Here is a 20407-nt window from a genome sequence, read left to right as displayed (position 1 = left end):
GACTATGGGATGTAAACGTGCATGGCTTTAGCTCCACCTGTTGCGCTCCCTTGCCAGGCCCCTGAAAGTCCCTTCCTGTGCTTGGGAAGGAGGAAGGGGTCAAAGGTGGAGCCTGTCTCCTAAGCCAGCTGTGCCCCAGCGGGAGAGGGTTTCAGCACCATGACCGTGGGGGCCAGGCTGGGTGGGAAGATGAAAGCCAAGTTCTCCTCGGTGGGGCCCGGAGAGGATAAAGTCTCCATCTTGGCGAGGCAGCAGGAGGAGGAGGAGAGCCTGGGAGCCCCGGAGCGCCAGGCAGAGGAGGGGACCTCCCGCCCCAGGAAAGTGCGCTTCGCCTTCCTCCCGGAGCGCTACGAGCCCCTGGGGCAGGCGGCCGATCCGCGGCCGGAGGGCTCGGCGGGCCGCAGCAAGTGCAAGAGGAAGCTGAGGAAGTACAGCAAGGTAAGGAGCCAGCTGCCCAGCCCTGGCGCTGCGCCCCCCTCTGCCCCGGATCGAGCTGCCCGGCCCGGCTCGGGAGCCGCTAACAAACGCGGCGCCCGGGGCGGCTCCAGCCTGGGGGGACGGGGACCCCCCCACCCGGCTTTCGTGCCGGCCACGGCCCCCGCCACACCCGCCCAGCGCGGCTCTGTGGCCCCCGGCCCCGGGCGGTCACTAGCGTCGCCAGCCCGACCCGCAGGGCGGCGGGGAAACCGCCTCGCCCCTTTGGGGGCAGCTGAGCTGGGGCGCCCCCCTGGCGAGCGGTCAGCGCGCACGGAGCGAGCCCGGGTCCCGGGCAGCCCCGCCGGGGCCAGGGGCGGGCGGAAGTCGCTCTGCGCTGCTCCCTGGGGCCGGGGGCTGAAATCCCCAGGCGGAGGACGGGCTAGGAAGGGGTTGATGATAACTCGTCCCACCGCTTCCCATGGGGCCAGCCTGGGCTCAAGGAGCCCACCAGACCGACCGGCGCGCCTGAAACTGACCCGGCGGCTTTAGACAGCCTGTCTCCGGCGGCTGGCCGCGGGTGCGGTGACTCGCCTCTCCGCGGGCGGATTTAACTCTTCCCCCATGGGCTTTCAATGGATCCTTTCCCTTTCCTCCCGCCATGGGCTCTGATGGGCCAGCCTGGGCTCTCGGTGCATTTTCTCTCCTAATACCGATTCCGGGACTTGACTTTCCTTCATGCTACGGAGAAAGCCTTGGGTGTTGTGAACACTTTGCCCTTCTGTAAGCACGCAGGAGTTCAAGCTCACCGCACTCCTGTGGGGCGTGTAAACATCACCCCCGGTTCAGGAATCGGTAAACCGAGGCACAGGCAGGTTGTCCCTCACACGAGGTCACGCAGCGAATCGTAGCAGAGCCTGGACTAGACTCTAGAAGTGCCCTCTCCCCACCGCACTTTCCTTCCTTGCAGGTCCCATTTTTAATGGGCGCCGTAATACATGGCCATGATCTCTCTACTCTGTCTGTGGCAGTGGTGCTTATGTTGAGACCTATTAGTGGGGGACAACCTCTCCCTCCTCTGTGTTAGAGAATGGAGGTTGGAGACTACAGCGCTCTTCTATCCCTTCGACCGCCTTCTCTTCACCTTCCCCACCATGCAATGCTGCTTCAGAGGAAGAATGTACTGCAGGACTGTCAAGCTCCAGGGTGGCTAAATGTGTCAGCAGCTCCCAGTTTGTAGCTTGACACCTGGAAATGCAGACTTTAACGGGCACAGTCTTTTCCTGTTGCCACCTCCTTTGATGGTGAAGAGCCAGGCTCCTCTTCTCTCTCTCATACTATTCTGTTGATCAGATGGACAAAGGAAAATTAACTGGGAAGGTGTTTTTAAATAGTTGCTCAGCATCATCATGTGCTAGTGAACTGAAATATCACAAAATCATATTCAAAACTCAGAGGAAAAGGGAATGCAAACAGAGTGTGCAAAAAAAAAAAAAAAAAAAAAAAAAAAAAAAGGAATGACTACACCAGACAAACACAAGTATAATTGCCCTGCCATAGAGGTCAAGTGCTTGTTTCAGGAAATAAAACCAAAGGAGCAAAGGCTGTTCGGTGAAGGAGGTTAGGGAGATTTGCTTTCACTTCCTGGCTGTACCGCAGACTTCTTACATAGCCTTGGGAAAGTCACATTATCTCTCTGTGCCTCATTTCCCCATCTGTAAAATAGGGCAATACTTCCCTACTGTGCAAAGGTGCTGTAAGGATTGATGAATGTATGGAAAGGGTTCAGATATTGTGCTGATAGGAGCCAAATTACAATACATAGATGAACAAAAAGGGAAAATGAAACTACATAAAGCACTAGAAGTCACTTGAAAGTGAAGCACTAAGAGACCCTCTTTCAGAGGGTCACCAGGAATTTGTCCTCTGAACTCCTGTGAGTTATTACCCCTTTTTACAGATGGAGAAATGAAGTGATATGCCCAAGGTTACACCAGAAATAAGTGGCAGAGCTGGGAATAGAATCTAGGTGCCCAGACACGTAGTCCTGTGCCTTAACCACAAAATCATGTAGTGTACAATCCTACAGGGTCTCAGGGAGAGGGTAAGGAAGTAGCTGACAATTATTTCTCAAACTCTTTATTGTAACATCAGAACTTGTAAATATATGTCATAAAAGCACCAACCTCCATTATTCTTAGGAGGTAAATCGCAGACTGCTAAAAAGATACACTCACTATTCTATGGCTGTAACCTTTCCTTTGCATTGAAAATTAAATTTGTGCTAAAGTGGTGAGTACTCAGCTCACGATAGTAACTAATATTAATTGTCCAAAAGATTTCCTACATCTGTAAAATCATACAAAAACTAACCTAAAAACATCCCTAAATAGCTCACCCATACATATTGTGAGGCTTTCTAGAAGTACAGTGCTGCCATTCAATATGAACGAGAAATGTCTGCTTGAAGGACAATTAATTAGTTAAATCTGAAGAAGCAGCCTGCTGACTTTCTTTTTTGTTCAGAAGAAACCAGTCTTGTAAGAAAAGGAATGAAACTGACTCTCACTTAGATCAAAGGGTAGAAAATCTGTCATTTCAGTCTGGAAATTGCACTAAACTCATCCATGTGATGGATACTTTACATTTCTTTGTGCTGCATTTCTCTTAGTGTTCTGATTTTGACACCATTCCAATTAACGATAAGTTTTAGGGAGTGGATTTTTTTCTTTTACAGCAGCAACAAAAAGAGTGTAATACAACATAATATATCTATACAATGATCAGTTTAGTCAAGGTGTCCCTGAAAGTCATACACAAATTTTAAGAGGAAACAGTAACAATTTTTTACTTCAGTAACTATTATCATTTAGATCAAAATTACTCCTATTCTGAAAGTAACATTCCTCTTGAATAATTTTGGTAACTCTTTTGTCCATTTTATTTGTGCCTGATGCTCAGATTTGGGTGGATGGGGGTGCTAACTGGGTCAGCCATGGCCATACTCCTACTCAGCCTCCTTCATTCCCCACACAAAAAACATTTTCACTAGCAACCTATGAGCAAGCCAAACAAATGATGTGGAAGTGGCTGCCAGTTGCCCATCCCTGGTCTAAGACTTAGGACTTGTCTACACTTAAACCGCTACAGTGGTGCACCACTGTAGCTCTTCAGTGAAGACGCTACCTATGCGGACAGGAGGGGTTCTCCCATTGCTGTGGTTAATCCACCTCTCCGAGAGTCAGTAGCTAGGTTGATTGGGAGAATTCTCCCATCGATATAGTGCTGCCAATACTGGGGGGTGAGGTTGATTTAACTGCATCATTCAGGGGTGTTAATTTTTCACACCCCATAGCAACATAGTTATACTGACCTAATTCCCTAGTGTAGCCCAGGCCTTAGTCTACACATACAATTTTACTAGTATAGTTATGTTGTTAGGGTTGCGATTTTTTTTGCACGTACAGCTATGTCAGTAAAAGCCCTGGTGCAGACACAGTAGTAGTAATGGTATAAAAGTTTTTATCCCAGTATATCTTATGGTAGTCCTGGGAGTGGGTGTAAGCACTTTTATACCAATAGAACTGCATCTACAGGAGGAAGGTTTGGTTTGTTTAATGACACCTATATAGTTAAACTGGCAAAACTCTTAAATGTAGAGAAGGCACAAAACGCTGGAAGGAAACAGAGGCATAGAGAAGAGCAGAAACTTGCGCAGTATCATACAGCAGATCCATGGCTGAGCTGAGAAAAGAACCCATGTGTCCGGAGTCCCAATCTGCTGCCCTACCCACTGGGCTGTGCAGCCTCTCAGTCTTGCCCCCCTAAAGCTATTAAAACTGGTTTAGAGTTTGATGGGAAGGATGCCTGCAGAATTTGGCCCATGAAGGGACATTGTCGGTCTCATCTGGTCTTTCAGGTGCTGCAATCCAATGTTAGGACAGGCTAAGGCTATAGTAGAAATGGATTGGCTTCCACTGCTTTTGTTTTAAACCAGTAAACATTCTCCTGCAGTGTGTGCAATACAAACATTGCAGTCTTGTGCTGGGCCATGAGAGCCTGAAAGTCAAATCAACTAGAAGCTAGCTATAAACAAAAAAGAACTGGCCCAGACTGTTTAACTGTCCAATCATGAGAACACAAAATGTAAGCAAAGACTGAAATGAAAATTAGATTCATCTTTTCAGTTTGAATAAGCTAGTGGGTTTTCTGCAGTGCTGTAAACAAATGTGTGAGTTATAGATATTTAAATAGAGATGGTCAAAATATGAAACGTTGACAAAAAGTCGAAATGTTTGTGTACATTTCCATTAAGCTTTCATCCCATTTTTTAACCAACTCCAATTTTAACCAGCTAGTGTCCCTTTTAAATGTAAGCAATCTAATAATCTTTATAATGCACTTAAGGTTTATTTGCCTGGGAAAGCCATACTGGTATAAGCTAAGGTGTGAGTTTAAACACATATAGTTACATTGGTATCACTCTGTTTTAACTCCCACTATTGAATGAGTGCCTTTTTTCAGTTTAGCTTCTGTTGCTTTGGAAGATGTTTAAAATAAAACAAAAAAGCCATTCTTGCTGCAGAATAAGTGTCCACAAGGCAATTTATACTGATATAACTATATCAGTTGAATTATACTGGTGTAACTAGTAAAACTTTCCTCTGAAGACAAGCCTTAAGAAAACGGTGGGTCAGTTCATAGTCTGAGATTATGGAAGTATATATAAAATGGCTACTCTTTATATGAGCTCCCAGAACTGTTTAATTTGATACTTTCTGTTGTCTCTCCCCTCCCGCCCCCCCACCCTTCCATAAAAATAGAATGTTGGCAAAGTTCTCCAGAAAGGATGTCGCTACTTGGTGATTGGCCTGCAAGGATTAGCAACTGCGTATGCAGCACCCTTTGGAGTGGCAGCATCCGTAGCATCATTGGTCCGCTAGAGTGGCTCTGCCTGCCCCCAAAAAGAAGAAGAAATGAGCTTTCGTAGATTTGTACTGTCCTAGCATTAGATCCACTGCTGTGACCTGCATCTGAGAACTCTTTTCAACAACAGCAACAAAGAAGACACTGATGTGGCAGAGTATTTGAATGGAACAATTGCAGGTCTACAGCGTCTTTCATGCAAACATCTCAGTGCTTTGCAACTATTAAAATCAGATCAAGTGAAAGAATGTGCACGCCCAAGGAAATAATCGTAGATTAATTGAGCTAAAGTTTGTAATTAAAAATGAATTAATTTGCTAAAGCCTGAGGCTATGTGTGAGAAAGAGCAAAGAAGAAGGGAAAGCAAGTAGAAGAGGGAGAGAGAGATGAATGAAAAACAGGATGGGGATGAGGAGGGAGAAGCAGTGGAGAATTGATGCTGGTTAAGAGGAGGAATAGTCAAAACAATAGAAGGAAATAGAGATAGTAAAGATATTAGGAAAAGGTAGCCTCATATGTAGCCTTTGATTTGCTTGTGTATTTTATTGCTTTTTTCAGTGATAGCTAAAATAAATATGTTCAGATACTATACACAGGGCTGGACCCAGGGTCTGAGACATGGTAAGCTTTACTTCCTCAATATTGTCAACTCCAAACATTGAGAAATCATGCCTTAGGCCCAGCAAAATCACAAGATTTTAAGAAAATACAATTTTTTTTTTGGTTTGCTTTCTGGTTTTTGAGCCTTTGGGGTTCACTCTAGGCATGTTTTCAAGGTTTTCTCTGCAATTGTGTGGGCTAGAAAATTACTTTTTTAAAATGAAAGCTGAGACTCTTGTGTAATCACTTGACTGTGGTAGTTGGGATTTTAAGAAAAAATACCAAATATTACAAGACTCTCTGGAAAAAAACACTACTGGGCACATCTGAGGCCCACAACTCCATATTCATTTCATTTAGCGAAAACTGTAGCTATAGCATATCAAAATGAAACTTTCAGATGTCTGGGCTAAGAAATCCGGATGAAGATCTCCTAGCATCACACTTTGGGGGAGACAAATCTGAACTGTTATTGACATGAAATCAAGCATTTTCATTCATTACTAATATCTGGAGTCCTAAATTAGGCTTTTCTGCAAGTCTTTTAACTAAATCTTTTTGATTGTTCTTTTTGCCTTATTATGAATGAATTGGAATTGCTTCTCTTAACAAGCCAGATTGTGTCTTTGAACAGTGATAAAAAAATGAAGACAAGTTTATATTCTTTTCTAATCAAACTATAAATAAAAGTAAAAATATATCCTTTGCGTTTGTGAATGTTATTTTTAAGTGCACAAATGAAAGTAAGTTTTTTATTCACAGAACAAGTACATCATAGGCAGTTGCAGTGCAAGCTTCCCCACATTGCTTTGTTAATGGGCCTCCGCCCTGCTATAGAGAAACCACCTCTAGGGATGACAGATAGTAGGTAAGGGAATGTCTATACTGATTCTGCTGCATCGGGCTCCACGGGTCGACACAGCGGGATCAATTGAGCAGCCAGTGGAGATCCGCTCAATCGATCCTGGAAGTGCACTCCATTTGACGCAGTAACTCCACCCCGCACCGGAAAAGAACAACGCTGCATTGGCTGGAGGGCATTTCCCGTCGGTGCAGCGCAGTGAAGACACCGTGGTAAGGTGGTCAACGGGAGATACTCATTCTACAGTACGTAGTTTGCATATCTCCTGTTGACCCAGCGTGGCAGTGTAGACCAGGCCTAAGTGTCCAGGGACCATATTGTCCTTGGTGTGTCAGCTCAAACCTACCCACTGGCAGCCTTGTTGGATCTGTTGGGATGGTATTTTTTTGCAATGTGAACTCTTGTCCGCTCAGGGCTGCACTGAGACCCGCAATCTTCACTTCACACAAGTCACCAAATATGTCTGGATTAATTTCACCCCCCGCCCCTTTTTTTTACAGCTCTGTGTTTGCCTTCTCCTGAGATACTAATGAATCTTTGGGTGGAGGAGTCAATAGCAAGAGGGATACATGTCTCAGGTTTTTATTCCATATGTATGTTACATACCCAGCCAGCTGATCTGACATCATAATATAATGTCTGCTTGCTAATGGGTAACTCCCAGAATCTAGCATGTTTATCACAAACGACTTTCCGCAAAGGTAAATATGAACTTTAGCTTGTAAACTGCTCAGCCTCATGGTAACTGAAAGGTAACTGCATTCTCTTGTCTACTGAACTATGATCTCCCTTTGGGTGCTGCAGCTTTTATGGAATAGGCTCGTTGCTATCAATGAATTTTCAAAGTGGGGCTAGAGATCGAATTTTTAGTAGTGGGCTTGGAAAGAAAAAAGGTGGAGGCTTGTTGGCAAGAGAAACTCAAGCTCAATGAACGAGAGTCCTGTAGCCCTTTAAAGACTAACACATTTAATTTCTGCAGGCATAAGCTTTCGTGGGCTATAATCCACTTCGTCAGACTGAAGTGGGTTACAGTCCATGAAAGCTTATGCGTGCAGAAATTAAATGTGTTAGTCTTTAAAGGGCTACAGGACTCCCGTTGTGTTTGCTGTATACAGACTAACACGGCTACTCCTCTGGAACTTTTCAAGCTAAATGGTGCCTCTAAAATAGAACAAAAACAGTCAACCGACAGAGAGAGAAGATAAACAGCTGATACTGTTGCCATTAAATTGTCAGTGACTCATGTCAAGGCTGTTTTTCCTCCTTGAAATCAACAAGTTCATTTCTTGCTGAGTCTCCCAGTGTCGCTTATCTGTATTTCTCAACCAGCCCTCTCCGATCCCTTCTCCTTTCACCATAAAGTCAGTCTCAGGGCTGGTACTCCTGTTGATAGCATAACACAGAGTGAAAAAACAAAATGCAGCCAGCAAAACCCCAACACATGGAGAAACTGATTAAATGACATGGGGCCTAATTTTCAGGAAGGAAAAGGCCCTTGGCTCCACCTCTAGTCAGCTGGGGATGCTCAGCCCCTCTGATAATCAGGCATGTTTACAATTGGAAAAGGCGACATTGTGTGACTTCTGCAGGACTCCTGCAAAACACTGCACTGGGGAGCTGGTGACATGGAAAGAGGGAAGATGTCTCCATTCACTTAGGAGCATGTAGTTTCCTTATTAAGTCCACAGAAAATTCAGTGACAATGGCCTCAGTGCTGCGTGAGTTTGAATGAGATGCAGCGTGTTAATACTTCATGATTCATGAACAAAGCAATGCCAGCTGGCCTGCGTTGCAGTGGGAGGGGCTCTGAAGTGATACCCCAGCCTGCATGCAATCTGTGATTATATCTAGATGCTGGTCTGCGCCTTTCATGCTGTTAGCTAAGTACAGTGAACCTAGACAAATCAATTGCTTAACAGAGATGGCCTATTAGAGGAGAAGCAAAGTAGATTTGGGGATACGGAATGGTTTGTTAAGATGATAGGTCTGGCATCTTGTCCATGTGTCATTGTAGCCATTCAGGAAGAAGGCAGTGTCATGGACAAAGCTGACCTTTGTGGAAAAGGACAGTTGTCTTTGTGTTGCACACACAGAGAATATTTGGTTTTGGTACCTCTGCTCCTTTTTCACTAATTCTTCCGTCTCTGGTGCCTGTTTTGTACTCGGATCATACCCACTGCTCCACCTGACATGTCTGTAAGTTTTTGGAAGGCATGCCTCTGTGTACTATGGCTGCCATGTCTGTATTGCATGTTCTCACATTTTTACCCATCTTCCGTGATGTTTTACTATGGAGGGCACACTACAGCTCAAGGAGATGAACACATCCAAGGATTGAATTGAAAATAAAAAGATGGTGGGTGCTCTTCCAAGCGCCGTCCATAAAACAAGTTCTGCCCAGATGTGAATCACCAAGAGGAGAAGCCCCGCACAGTAGATTGCGTAGGTGTTCAAAATTTGATTGTGTGTAATGTCTGAGCTCCCTGACCTTGGCTCCCCCTTCATAGGGCTTAAATATACTCATGTGCTCTGCTAGGTCCTTTGGTTTGGCTTGTTCTAGATTGGGGAATGGTGATATTTCCTAAACACCACCCACTTGCAGCCTCAAAACAAGACTTAACTCATAGTACATTTTACAGATCTATGATCCTCCTTTTCACTAGAGGAATGAATTAGTAAAGAAGGTTGACTTAAATTATTATCCTTGGGCATCTGAGTTAACACCTCTCAACGCTATTTTTCCAGGCTCTTTGCAGACTCTCTGCAGCAGATAACCTCAGAAATGCGTGGTTTTTCACAAAGATAACAGCTAGCTAGCTAGCCTGAAATTAGCTTTTTCCCCCCTGAAACTGAAAACAAGATAGCAGAGAGATGCCGGTGGTGCCATATGGCTCCATCAGCTGTATCCTAGTTTTGCATGAATCCAAAGCTGGAGCCAGCACAGTGGAGAAGTGACCGTAACAAAAGGAATTACTAAAAGGACCATCTTAGGCCTTTTCTACACTACGAAGATAAATGGATCTATGCTAGGTCAATTTACAGCCTCCGCATTAATTACTGCGGTGGCTGATGTCCGCATGACCCTCCTTGGGTCAGTGGTGCAAGTTCTCACAAGGAGCTGTTTGGCTTTCTTGTCAATTTCCTGGCTCCAGGAGAACTGTCTTTTGTGGACAAAACTGTAGTGTAGACCAGCCCTAAGTTTTCAAAAGGGATCTACAAAGGGGGACAATATGCTGCCTCTCTTTGTGGCTTTCTTGTGATGCTGTATAGGAGGCCTGAAAGGTGGCTATTTAAACATTCTGAGGATGTTTACCTTTAAAACAGCAGGAATGGCAAGTCTTCCAGTTTCTGCAGGTCTCTAAAGAGGAGCAGAGCACTAGAATGGGAGTTATCTCAGCCCTCTATTGAAGGGTAATGGTAATGAAGCTTTCACATTGAGAGCTTGTCGTCTAAGTGTCTGGTGTTTGAGTTTCTGTTTAGACATTTATACTAGAGTAAATGCTGTGGCAGTATGGCCAACCTCAAGCATTCATAAATAATAAGGCAGGCCCCCAAAATCATGAGATCGGCTTAAAAATGATGAGATATAATAAACATTGCATTGGGTTAGTTGCTGTCTGGTATCTGAGCTTTAGGGTGCACTCAGCTCACATTTTTAAGTTTTTCTCTGTAACCATGAGAGCTAGAACCTTTTTATTTTTGTCAAAGAAAAGCTGAGGTTGTTGCATAGTAACATAATTCCAGGAGTTGCAGTTTTAAGAAAAACACCAACTATTGCAAGGTGTGCAGTAAAATTACAAGAGTTGGCAATGCTGCAGCATGGGTCAAATAGGTTAAAGAGCATTAAGAGTTTTAAACAGTGACTTAAATTGCTTCCCCTCTCAATTGCTTGGGGTTTGATTTCTTGCGATATCATCATCCCACTAAGTCTAGAGTCACCATAGAATCCTATAGCTGGAGCAGGGTATACAAGACCTGAAGCTACTAATTTTTTTTAAACAGCCTTTTAAAGTTTAGGTAATGAAGGAAAAATGGGCAATTTTCTTTTTTAGTGGATCACCTTTAAATTAAGTTCTCATCTACTGAGTGCTTCAGTGATAGTTACAAATCCTATGTCACTGAACAAAATGAGGTGTAGGACTGCTGTTCTGGCAATAGCAGTTTAATGGCCATTATAACTCTTCACAGATTCATAGGAAATGGTAGAAAACTTGTGATTGTTGTTGGCTTCATCTGCACAACTTGCTCCATTGCGCAGCATGCTTTGCAGTGGTATACCTCAGAAAAGGCCTCGACACAGTGTAACACTTGCCTTTATAAGCCACTTACAGAGCTTTGCTAGTCACAGTGAAGCATTCGCTTTAAGAAATGAGCAACCCGTTAGAGATCCTCTGCCCGTGTGCCCAAACCACAGTGCAAATGGGGGAGGTTGTGTCCTGCTGTCTTTAAAATAAGTTTGTTTTTTCTCCCTTCACTTGTTCCGTGTTTCATTTTGCTAGTCCCCTGCTCACTATTCACCCTTTATCCTCCCCTCCCTCGGGCAAACTTAGTGCTAACATCACAAGCTTCTCAAGTCACCTGTTCAAGGCCTGCCTTGGAAACATTTTTACTTCAGGCAGCACTAGGGGCCTAAAGGAGTCTGTATAGTTAATGAGATTTTTAAAAAACCTAGTAGATGCAAACTCTCCTTCTCCTGGCATGGGTAAGAGGCGTTGTTGGAAGATGGCTGCCAGCTCTGTTTTGGGAAGAGGAATCTAGTCTGAGCTCCAATGCATGAGAGATGGTAGGGCTGCTTCCTGAATCATAGGGGCTCATCGCTGCCATACTACTACTCACCCTGGCAACCAAAGATGCCATTTATATCCTTGATGTGGAGATTTAAGAAGCCAAATATCTGGATCTCTGACTCTAGCTGGCTGAAAACACAGGCACACAGGATCATGCTGTGCCTTTGATGGTTGTGAGCAATGTGCAAAGATCTCAGTGAAAGCTGTGTCAGTGCAGAATCCACTACTTCTAACCTATAGCGAATTATCTTTTAGTGTCATCTGCTGGGAGGAATTCAAAGTTCCAGGTGAGTTAGCCATGCTCATTGTTCTATGGTACCTCCTTTGGGCAAGGATTCACTCACAGGTGTTACCTGAACAGAGAGTAGGGAGTGTCATTTGTCATGACTGATCTTTCATCCAGATTCTGTGTCAAGCCCTTGCAGTGGTATGTTTCTCTGCACGTCAGCTGCTTATACGTGTTTGAACTCAACATCTCAATGTCCATTTTGCAATGTTTTTAAATGTAAGGAGGCAGGAATATTGTATTTTTCTTAATTATTTAAAAATGCCTTGCACTTTCATCTGAGGATCTTACTGTGCCTTACAAACATTAATTAATGAAGCTTCACTGCAGTGAAGCGAGATATAGGAATCGTTCCCTGCATTGTTCAAGTGCAGCTACCCCTGGGATGGAGCCCAACATCCATACAACAGTTGAGGGTAAGAAATGTAGAATATTACATGCTATTAAAACTGCAGGTGGAATTTGGGCTCGCAGAATGCAATTCCCCACACTGGAATTTAGCAAGGACACCATCACTAGCATCCTCTAAGGACTGGTCTACACCTAAAACTTAGGTTGACCTAGCTACATCACTCAGGGCTGTGAAAAATTTCACACTCTGAGCACCGGAGTTAGGTCAACTTAACTCCCGAGGTAGATGCAGCTAGGTTGATGGAAGGATTCTTTTGTTGATCTTGCTACTGCCTCTCGGAGAGGGGGATTATTTACATGCTACATCAATGAAAAAATCCCTTCTGTCAATGTAGGATGCATCTACACTGTGGTGCTACAGTGGCACAACTGCAGTGCCGTAGCTATGCCGCTGTAGTGTGAACACACCCTAAGTGTGCCTTGCCATCTTGATGCTCTCCATGGCTCCTGTACTTCAAGTCACAGTAAAGCAAGTTGTATTCTTCTGTTCTTTATAGCTAGAATCACAGAGATGGTGGCAGTTTCTGTTGGCTATATCCAAATTAAAGTAGAGTTTTCATAAATGATTTAGATAATGCCAGAGAGAGTACACGTATAAAGTTTGCGGACGATATCAAGCTGGGAGAGGGTGCAAGTGCTTTGGAGGGCAGGATTAGAATTCAAAATGATCTTGACAAACTGGAGAAATGGTCTGAAGTAAATAGGATGAAATTGAATAAGGGCAAATGCAAAGTACTCCACTTAGGAAGGAACAATCAATTACACAAATGCAAAATAGGAAATGTCTGCCTAGGAAGGAGTACTGCGGAAAGGGAGCTGGGGGCTATAGTGGATCACAAACTAAATATGAATCAACAATGTAAAACTATTGCAAAAACTGAATATTATTCTGGGATGTAGTAGCAGGAGTGTTGTAAGCGAGACATGAGAAGTAATTCTTCCACTCTGCTCAGCACAGAAAAGGCCTCAACGGGAGTATTGTGTCCAGTGCTGAACACCACGCTTCAGGAAAGATGTAGACAAATTAGAGACAATCCAGAGGAGAGCAACAAAAATTATTCAAGGTCTTAAAAAACATGATATGAGGAAAGATTGAAAAAATTGGATTTGGTTAGTCTGGAAAAGAGAAAACCGAGGGGGGACATAAGTCTTAAGTATGTGAAAGGTTGTTATAAAAAAGGAGAGTGATCAGTTCTCCTTATACATTGAGAAAAAGACAAGAAGTAATGGGCATACCAAATAGTTCTGCCTCAGTGCAGGGGACTGAACTAGATGACCTCTTGAGGTCCCTGTCCCTTCCAGGCCTACATTTCTATGATTTCTATTATTTCCCTGCCTCATCGTAGCTGCTAGAAGCTGCTAAACCATCTCTGGGTGACATTGAATATGGTCAGATAATTGGGATTACAGAAAATTGAAGGAATTTTCAGTGTAACTAATAGAAGATGGGGAATAAGCCACTGTGTCAATTATTGGATATTTGCTTAAAATAATCAAGGTTGTATTCTCTTGATGATGGTAAATTCAGAGACCAAGATTAATGCTGGTCAGAGTAAAAGGATGCTTTTCAGTGATGCTAGAACCTTGCTACACTGCTGGATAATGGAAAAAGCCACATACCAATCTATCTGACTTTTATTACAATAAATGAAGGACTGCTGAAAATCAACAAATCTGTGTAAATGATTCCCCATAAAGGAAGTGTCTTGCGAATGAGACCCATTATCTTGCTGCTTTGCAGAAGTGTTCTCTGCTAGAAGGCATTCATTATTAATGACCCTATTTTTAATTCTATCATTGCCAATGATTCACCGGAGATTTTTTCCCCACATTAATTTCATTGAGTTCAGTTCAAGTGCATGACTCACTGAACCTATTTGTTTAGCTGAAGATTATAAATGGAAGCAGTGATGCTTTTATATACCCGTCCTCCTTTTAAATGGATCTTTTAAATCTATTGTTCGTTCTATGTTTAGAGGAAACTTAGAAAATAGGGCTGTAGAGTGAGTGTGTGTGTGTCCATCCTGAAAGCCATGTGAATGCCTGGCTGACAGATATAGAAGGTGGGCTAACAAGTTTATGGAACTGTGTATGTTACAAAAAGACTGCCTCAAAACTCAGGAGATCCTCCAGGCTTGTCCATTAACTACTGGACCACACCTTGGTTCATTAGGCAGTAGTTTATTATATTGGATAATTATGGCCATCAAAGGAACATGCTTAAGACAGATCACTCTGGAACATTTATGAACCCAACAGTATTTTTCAGCAAGAGTTTCTAGGGTTCACAACCGTGAACTCTCACAGAGAATATGTTCAGAATCAGAGGAGTCTGGAAGCTAAGCACCCATACCTTGAGTCTCTGTTGCTGTAGCTTTTGTACTTGGTGCAGCCCTTTCTCAGAAAGAGATGAACAATTTTAGCAGAAAGGTTCTAAAAATATTCAGCCTGAGGCAGACACCTGGTATAGAAAATTTCAGATCATACAGCTAAAGTTTGGCAACATTATAAGCAACCGAAAACAGGGTCTTATAATGGAATGTATCAGGTTACCTTAACTACAGGAGGCACTACCTGCTGTGCCTATAATTAAATGAGAATTCAGCTAAAAACTGCAGCTATGTTTGTATTGTAACTAAATCAGACCATTTTTCTTGTATAGTTTGGTGTAAATCTTTTCGTCTCAGAGGGAATTAATGTGTTTGGCTCCTGGATGACACCAGGGTGTCTGAAAATAAAATAAAGCTGCCTGTTAAGTTAGTTATTAGAGGTATTTCAGGAGGTTTCGTATGTATGAGCAAATCACTTCTCTCAGGACATGCTGTTTACCAGCAAAATACTAAGTCATCGCTATACTGGATTCCTCCCATCACAGCAGGAGGAAGGAGATCATGCAGAGGCTGGCTTTTGTTATTTTTCCTGTAGTTTCACTATGCTACAGAGGAAGTCTGGGTTAAATGCAACAAACACTCTACTGGGCTGAGCTAAACAAAAGCTCTTTTACCCAGGGCTTGAGGATTTTAGGAACTGTGAATTCAGATTCTGTTTATGATTATTCTTTAAATGTATTCTGCATATACAGTCACTGGGCTCTGACGTGCACTTTCTAGGCTCTTATCACCGGCCCTTATGAAGGGCTTTGTGTACCTTCAGACAAGGAGCAACACTGTTTTGTACCCCATTGCATTCACTAGAGTATATAACCAAGGAACTACTGCATAACATTGTTAAAATGTTCACTACAAACCAGGGCTGTACGCCTCCATATTCTAATGTGATAAAGTAAAACATCTCCACATTCAAGTCCCACCTTTGGTGATGCCTACAAGTAAGCAAACAAACCTTCGACATTATTCTCTCCTAATCTCCAGTCCTGTCTGCTCTGTGGTTTTCAGACTGTAAGTGCCAGAGGGCATGGACTGTCTGTACTTTGTGATTTGCTCAGTGAAGAAGACTTAACACACAATACAATATTTGGTCATTGTTGCTTTGAGCTTGTGTAAGCAAGTGGCAATTTTAACCACAAAGAGCTGTGTTCTCTGCAAAGCTTTTGGCCATAGTAAAAATGCATGACCATTTCAGTGGCATGTCATTTGAGGCTCTCAGCAATGTAGGGCAGGGACTGTGTCTTTCTGTGTATGTATATAATATATTCTTTTGGGGGATTATGTTTATTTGTTGTGATTGCTGGTTATAAGCATTATCCTTCTGGGGAAAACTCTTGCCGACTGCACCTGTGTTGTAGATTTTCTGGGGGTCCCTTCCTTTTGCTAAGGTGTACTGTAGCTAATGTGTTAGAAATCTGGTTTCATTTATTCTGATTTTTTTGTTCCCTCAGATGTGATTGCATGCTACTGTGACCTAGGCACCCCTATATTCATACTATGCACACTACTGCAAATATGGGGTGTCATATTTGTATAAAATATGCCTGGTGAAGTATCATTTGAAAACTAATAACACACCGGTCAATATTGTTAAACGTATGTGACAATGCTGTGTGTGGAATTATGGATACTCATGGATATTATGCTTTGAAATCTGTGACTAAAAGGTGTTTTAAACCAGGCATAACAGGGGAAGTTAATAAACATGTTTCTTCAAGACAAAGGAAAGAGGCCAACACCTCCAACCAGGTGTGGCCGAATTCAATGGTGTAGTCATTTGTATCAGAGATTACAGGAGGAGAACACTTACATTGTAAAATTGCAATAGGAAGTAACACATTAGAACTTACCAGTAGACACCTTATCAAGATGGAGTCAGGCCCCTAGAGGAGACAGGAGACTGAGACCCAAGGAATCAATTTGATCCTTGAAATAAAGTCAGACTTTGAGATATAAGGATGCACAGAAAGAATTTGGATTATCCTTCACCTGAGGAGACAAGTAAAACCAACACCTTGGACTCTGTAATGATTCTGGCTCAGAATTAGTCAGCTATTTCTGGGAAAGGAATATCGGCAAGGAAACTACCCTGAACAAAATCTGTAGCTTGTGAAGTTAGGATTTAGCCATTAGGAAGAGTGTTATTACTTTTGCTTGTTTGCACCATTTCTGTCTTTACTCCTTCTACTTGGTATCACTTAACTTATGTCCATTTGTTAATAAAAATGTTTTATTTTTACTGTAAACCAATGCAGTGCTATGTTTGATGGGAAGAGTGTGTTAATTCTAATGAATAAGCTGTGATGTACTGACTCTTTAAAAGAGCAGCTAACTTAATATATTCTGTGAATGTACAGTGATGGGGCTGTGCATAACAGAGAAACATTTCTGAGCTTGGGGGCTGGAGTTCACTGGTTATTACCTGCTAAGCAAAGTTTGGGCTGGGAGAGCCTTGAGGAGTTTGCTGGTAAGGAAGACAGACAGTATGGCAGAGATTTGACAGAGTCTAATTTCCAGCAAAGCTCACTTTTGCTGAGTCAGAGAGGTAACACGGTGCTCACAGTTCTGGGTGTTTTCAGCAGCATGTTGCAGATACAAATCTTCATAGCGGCTTAATTTAGTTACACAATATTAGCATCATATAAAATTAAAAGATAAACATTTATCAATGAACACAGGAGACTTTTTTGTACTTCAAATGTATTTAGGAGACCGTCCTTCTAATTTTTGCCATAATGCTGGCTCACACCTTTTTCTATGGTGGCCTTATGCGTTCTTTAAGAGTGATTAATTTTTGGCCCGATGGGACTGGAAAGTTGAGTGAACTGACAATGAATGTGGTGCAAAGGTAGGGTGCCATTATGTAATGGGATCTCTTGACAGACTTGGTAGTGTGGAGAGTTGAGCTTTCCTGGCATAGTGAGGTACCCTGATGTAATGGTGGGCAGAGTGCCATAGAATCATAGAAGATTAGGGTTAGAAGGGACCTCAGGAGGTCATCTAGTCTGACCCCTGGCTCAAAGCAGGACCAACCCCTACTGAATCATCCCAGCCAAGTCTTTGTCAAGCCAGGCCTTAAAAACCTCTAAGGATGGAGATTCCACCACCTCCCTAGGTAATCCATTCCAGTGCTTCACCACCCTCCTAGAGAAAAAGTTTTTCCTAATATCCAACCTAGACCTTCCCCACTGCAACTTGAGACAATTGCTCCTTGTTCTGTCATCTGCCACCACTGAGCACAGCATAGTTGCATCGTCTTTGGAACCCCCCTTCAGGTCATTGAAGGCTGCCATCAAATTCCCCCACACTTCTCTTCTGCGGACTAAATAACCCCAGTTCCCTCAGCCTCGCCTCATAAATCATGTGCCCCAGCCCCCTAATAATTTTCATCGCTCTCCGCTGGACTCACTCCAATTTGTCCACATCCTTTCTGTAGTTGGGGGACCAAGACTGGACACAGTATTCCAGATGTGGCCTCATCAGTGTCAAATAGAGGGGAATAATCACTTTCCTCGATCTCTTGGCAATGTTCCTACTAATGTAGCTCAATATGCTGTTAGCCTTCTTGGCAACAAGGACACACTGTTGACTCATATCCAGCTTCTTGTCCATTGTAACCCCCAGGTCCTTTTCTTCAGAACTACTACTTAGTCAGTTGGTTCCCAGTCTGTAGCAGTGCATGGGATTCTTCTGTCCTAAGTGCAGGACTCTGTACTTGTCCTTGTTGAATCTCATCAGATTTCTTTTGGTCCAATCCTCCAATTTGTCTATGTCACTCTGTATCCTATCCCTACCTTCCAGCGTATCTACCACTCCCCCTAGCTTAGTGTCATCTGCAAACTTGCTGAGGGTACAATCCACCCCATCCTCCAGATCATTAATGAAGATGTTGAACAAAACCAGCCCCAGGACTGACCCCTGGGGCACTCTACTTGATACCAGCTGCCAACTAGACTTCGAGCTGTTGATCACTACCCGTTGAGCCCGATGATCTAGCCAGCTCTCTATCCACCTTTTAGTCCATTCATCCAACCCATACTTCTTTAACTAGCTGGCAAGAATGCTGTGGGAGACCGTATCAAAAGCTTTGTTAAAGGCAAGGTATAGCACATTCACCACTTTCCCCACATTCAAAGAGCCAGTCATCTCATCATAGAAGGCAATCAGGTTGGTCAGGCATAACTTGCCCTTGCTGAATCCATGCTGACTGTTCCTGATCACCTTCCTCTCCTCCAAGTGCTTCAAAATGGATTCCTTGAGGACCTCATCAATTATTTTTCCAGAGATTGAGGTGAGGCTGACTGGTCTGTAGTTCCCCGAATCCTCCATCTTCCTTTTTTAAAAGATAGACACTATATTTGCCTTTTTCCAATCATCTGGGATGTTCCCCGATCACCACAAGTTTTCAAAGATAATGGCCAATGGCTCTGCAATCACATCAACCAACTCCCTCAGAACCCTTGGATGCATTGCATCTGGGCCCATGGACTTGTGCATGTTCAGCTTTTCTAAATAGTCTCGAACCTGTTCTTTCACCACTGAGGGCTGCTCACCTCCTTCCCATATTGTGCTGCCCAGTGCAGTAGTCTGGGAGCTGACCTTGTCTGTGAAGATAAAGGCAAAAAAAAAAGCATTGAGTACTTCAGCTTTTTCTACATCATCTGTCACCAGGTTGCCTCCCCCATTCAGTAAGGGACCCACACTTTCCTCGACCATCTTCTGGTTGGTAACATACCTGTAGAAACTCTTCTTGTTACCCTTTACATCCCTTGCTAGCTGCAACTCTAACTGTGCTTTGGCCTTCCTGATTTCACCTCTGTATGCTCGAGTAGTATTTTTATACTCCTTCCTGGTCATCTAGTCATTTGTCCAAGCTTCCACTTCTTGTAAACTTCCTTTTCTGTCTAAGTTCACGAAGATTTCTCTGTTAAGCCAAGCCTGTCACCTGGCATATTTGCTATTCTTTATGCACATTGGGATGGTTTGCTCTTGTGCTCTCAGTAAGGTTTCTTTAAAAGACAGCCAGCCCTCCTGGACTCCTTTCCCCCTCATATTAGCCTCTGAAGGGATCCTGCCCATCAGTTCCCGGAGGGAGTCAAAATCTGCTTTTCTAAAGTCCAGGGTCTGTATTCTGCTGCTCTTCTTTCTTCCTTTTGACCATCTCATGGTCACTGCTGGCCAGGTTGCCACCCACTTCTACTTCCCCTACCAATTCTTCCCTGTTTGTGAGTAGCAGGTCAAGAGGACCATGGCCCCTAGTTGGTTCCTCCAGCACTTGCACCAGGAAGTTGTCCCCAACACTCTCCAAAAACCTCCTGGATTGTCTGTGCACTGCTGTATTGCTCTTCCAGGAGATGTCAAGATGATTGAAGCCCCCCATGAGAACTGGGGCATATGATCTGGAAACTTCTATGAGTTCTCTGAAGAAAGACTTGTCTACCTCATCCTCTTAGTCTGGCGTAATGCTGTGCTTTGGTATTGTACTATGTATTGAGGTCTCCTGGGACACCACACGCCTGGCTCTATGGGGGTGTTTTTGTATGCTGGGGTGTTCTGGCAAAGTAAACAGTCATCCATTAGAGTGAGAGCAGAGGTTTGGTTCCCATGGAATGCCCTGGTTCAATGCCCTGGCAGTACGGTACCTAGTCTGTCTAGAGCATATATCCAATCTATCAACCTTTCAGGAAAAAAAAATTGGCACATAATGTCCAAAAGTGATAAATCTGGGGAGGAA

At 43.5% G+C, this 20407-nt stretch overlaps 1 protein-coding gene across 1 annotated transcript; it reads left to right on the top strand.

Moving 5' to 3' along the window:
- The first annotated feature begins 48 nt into the window (after nucleotides 1-48).
- On the top strand, nucleotides 49-6640 carry CUNH1orf115 (chromosome unknown C1orf115 homolog). The gene is made up of 2 exons (XM_067565402.1): nucleotides 49-438; nucleotides 5238-6640. Exons 1-2 carry the CDS (start codon nucleotides 160-162, stop codon nucleotides 5355-5357), a joined length of 399 nt encoding a protein of 132 aa, XP_067421503.1. The 5' UTR covers nucleotides 49-159; the 3' UTR covers nucleotides 5358-6640.
- The last annotated feature ends 13767 nt before the right edge of the window (nucleotides 6641-20407 follow it).

This window comes from Emydura macquarii, unplaced genomic scaffold, assembly GCF_026122565.2.
Source record: "Emydura macquarii macquarii isolate MOO-44397 ecotype Brisbane River unplaced genomic scaffold, CSIRO-AGI_Emac_v2 contig_2676, whole genome shotgun sequence".
NCBI lineage: Eukaryota > Metazoa > Chordata > Testudines > Chelidae > Emydura > Emydura macquarii.
The sequence above is the reverse complement of the archived record's forward strand: the minus strand, read 5'-3'. Positions and strand labels throughout refer to the sequence as shown.

Excerpts from the sequence above, each read along its gene's own strand:
- CUNH1orf115 (XM_067565402.1), top strand. The coding sequence starts at position 160 with ATGACCGTGGGGGCCAGGCTGGGTGGGAAGATGAAAGCCAAGTTCTCC. Across the intron at positions 439-5,237 it reads AGCTGAGGAAGTACAGCAAG|AATGTTGGCAAAGTTCTCCA; the intron begins GTAAGGAGCCAG and ends CCATAAAAATAG.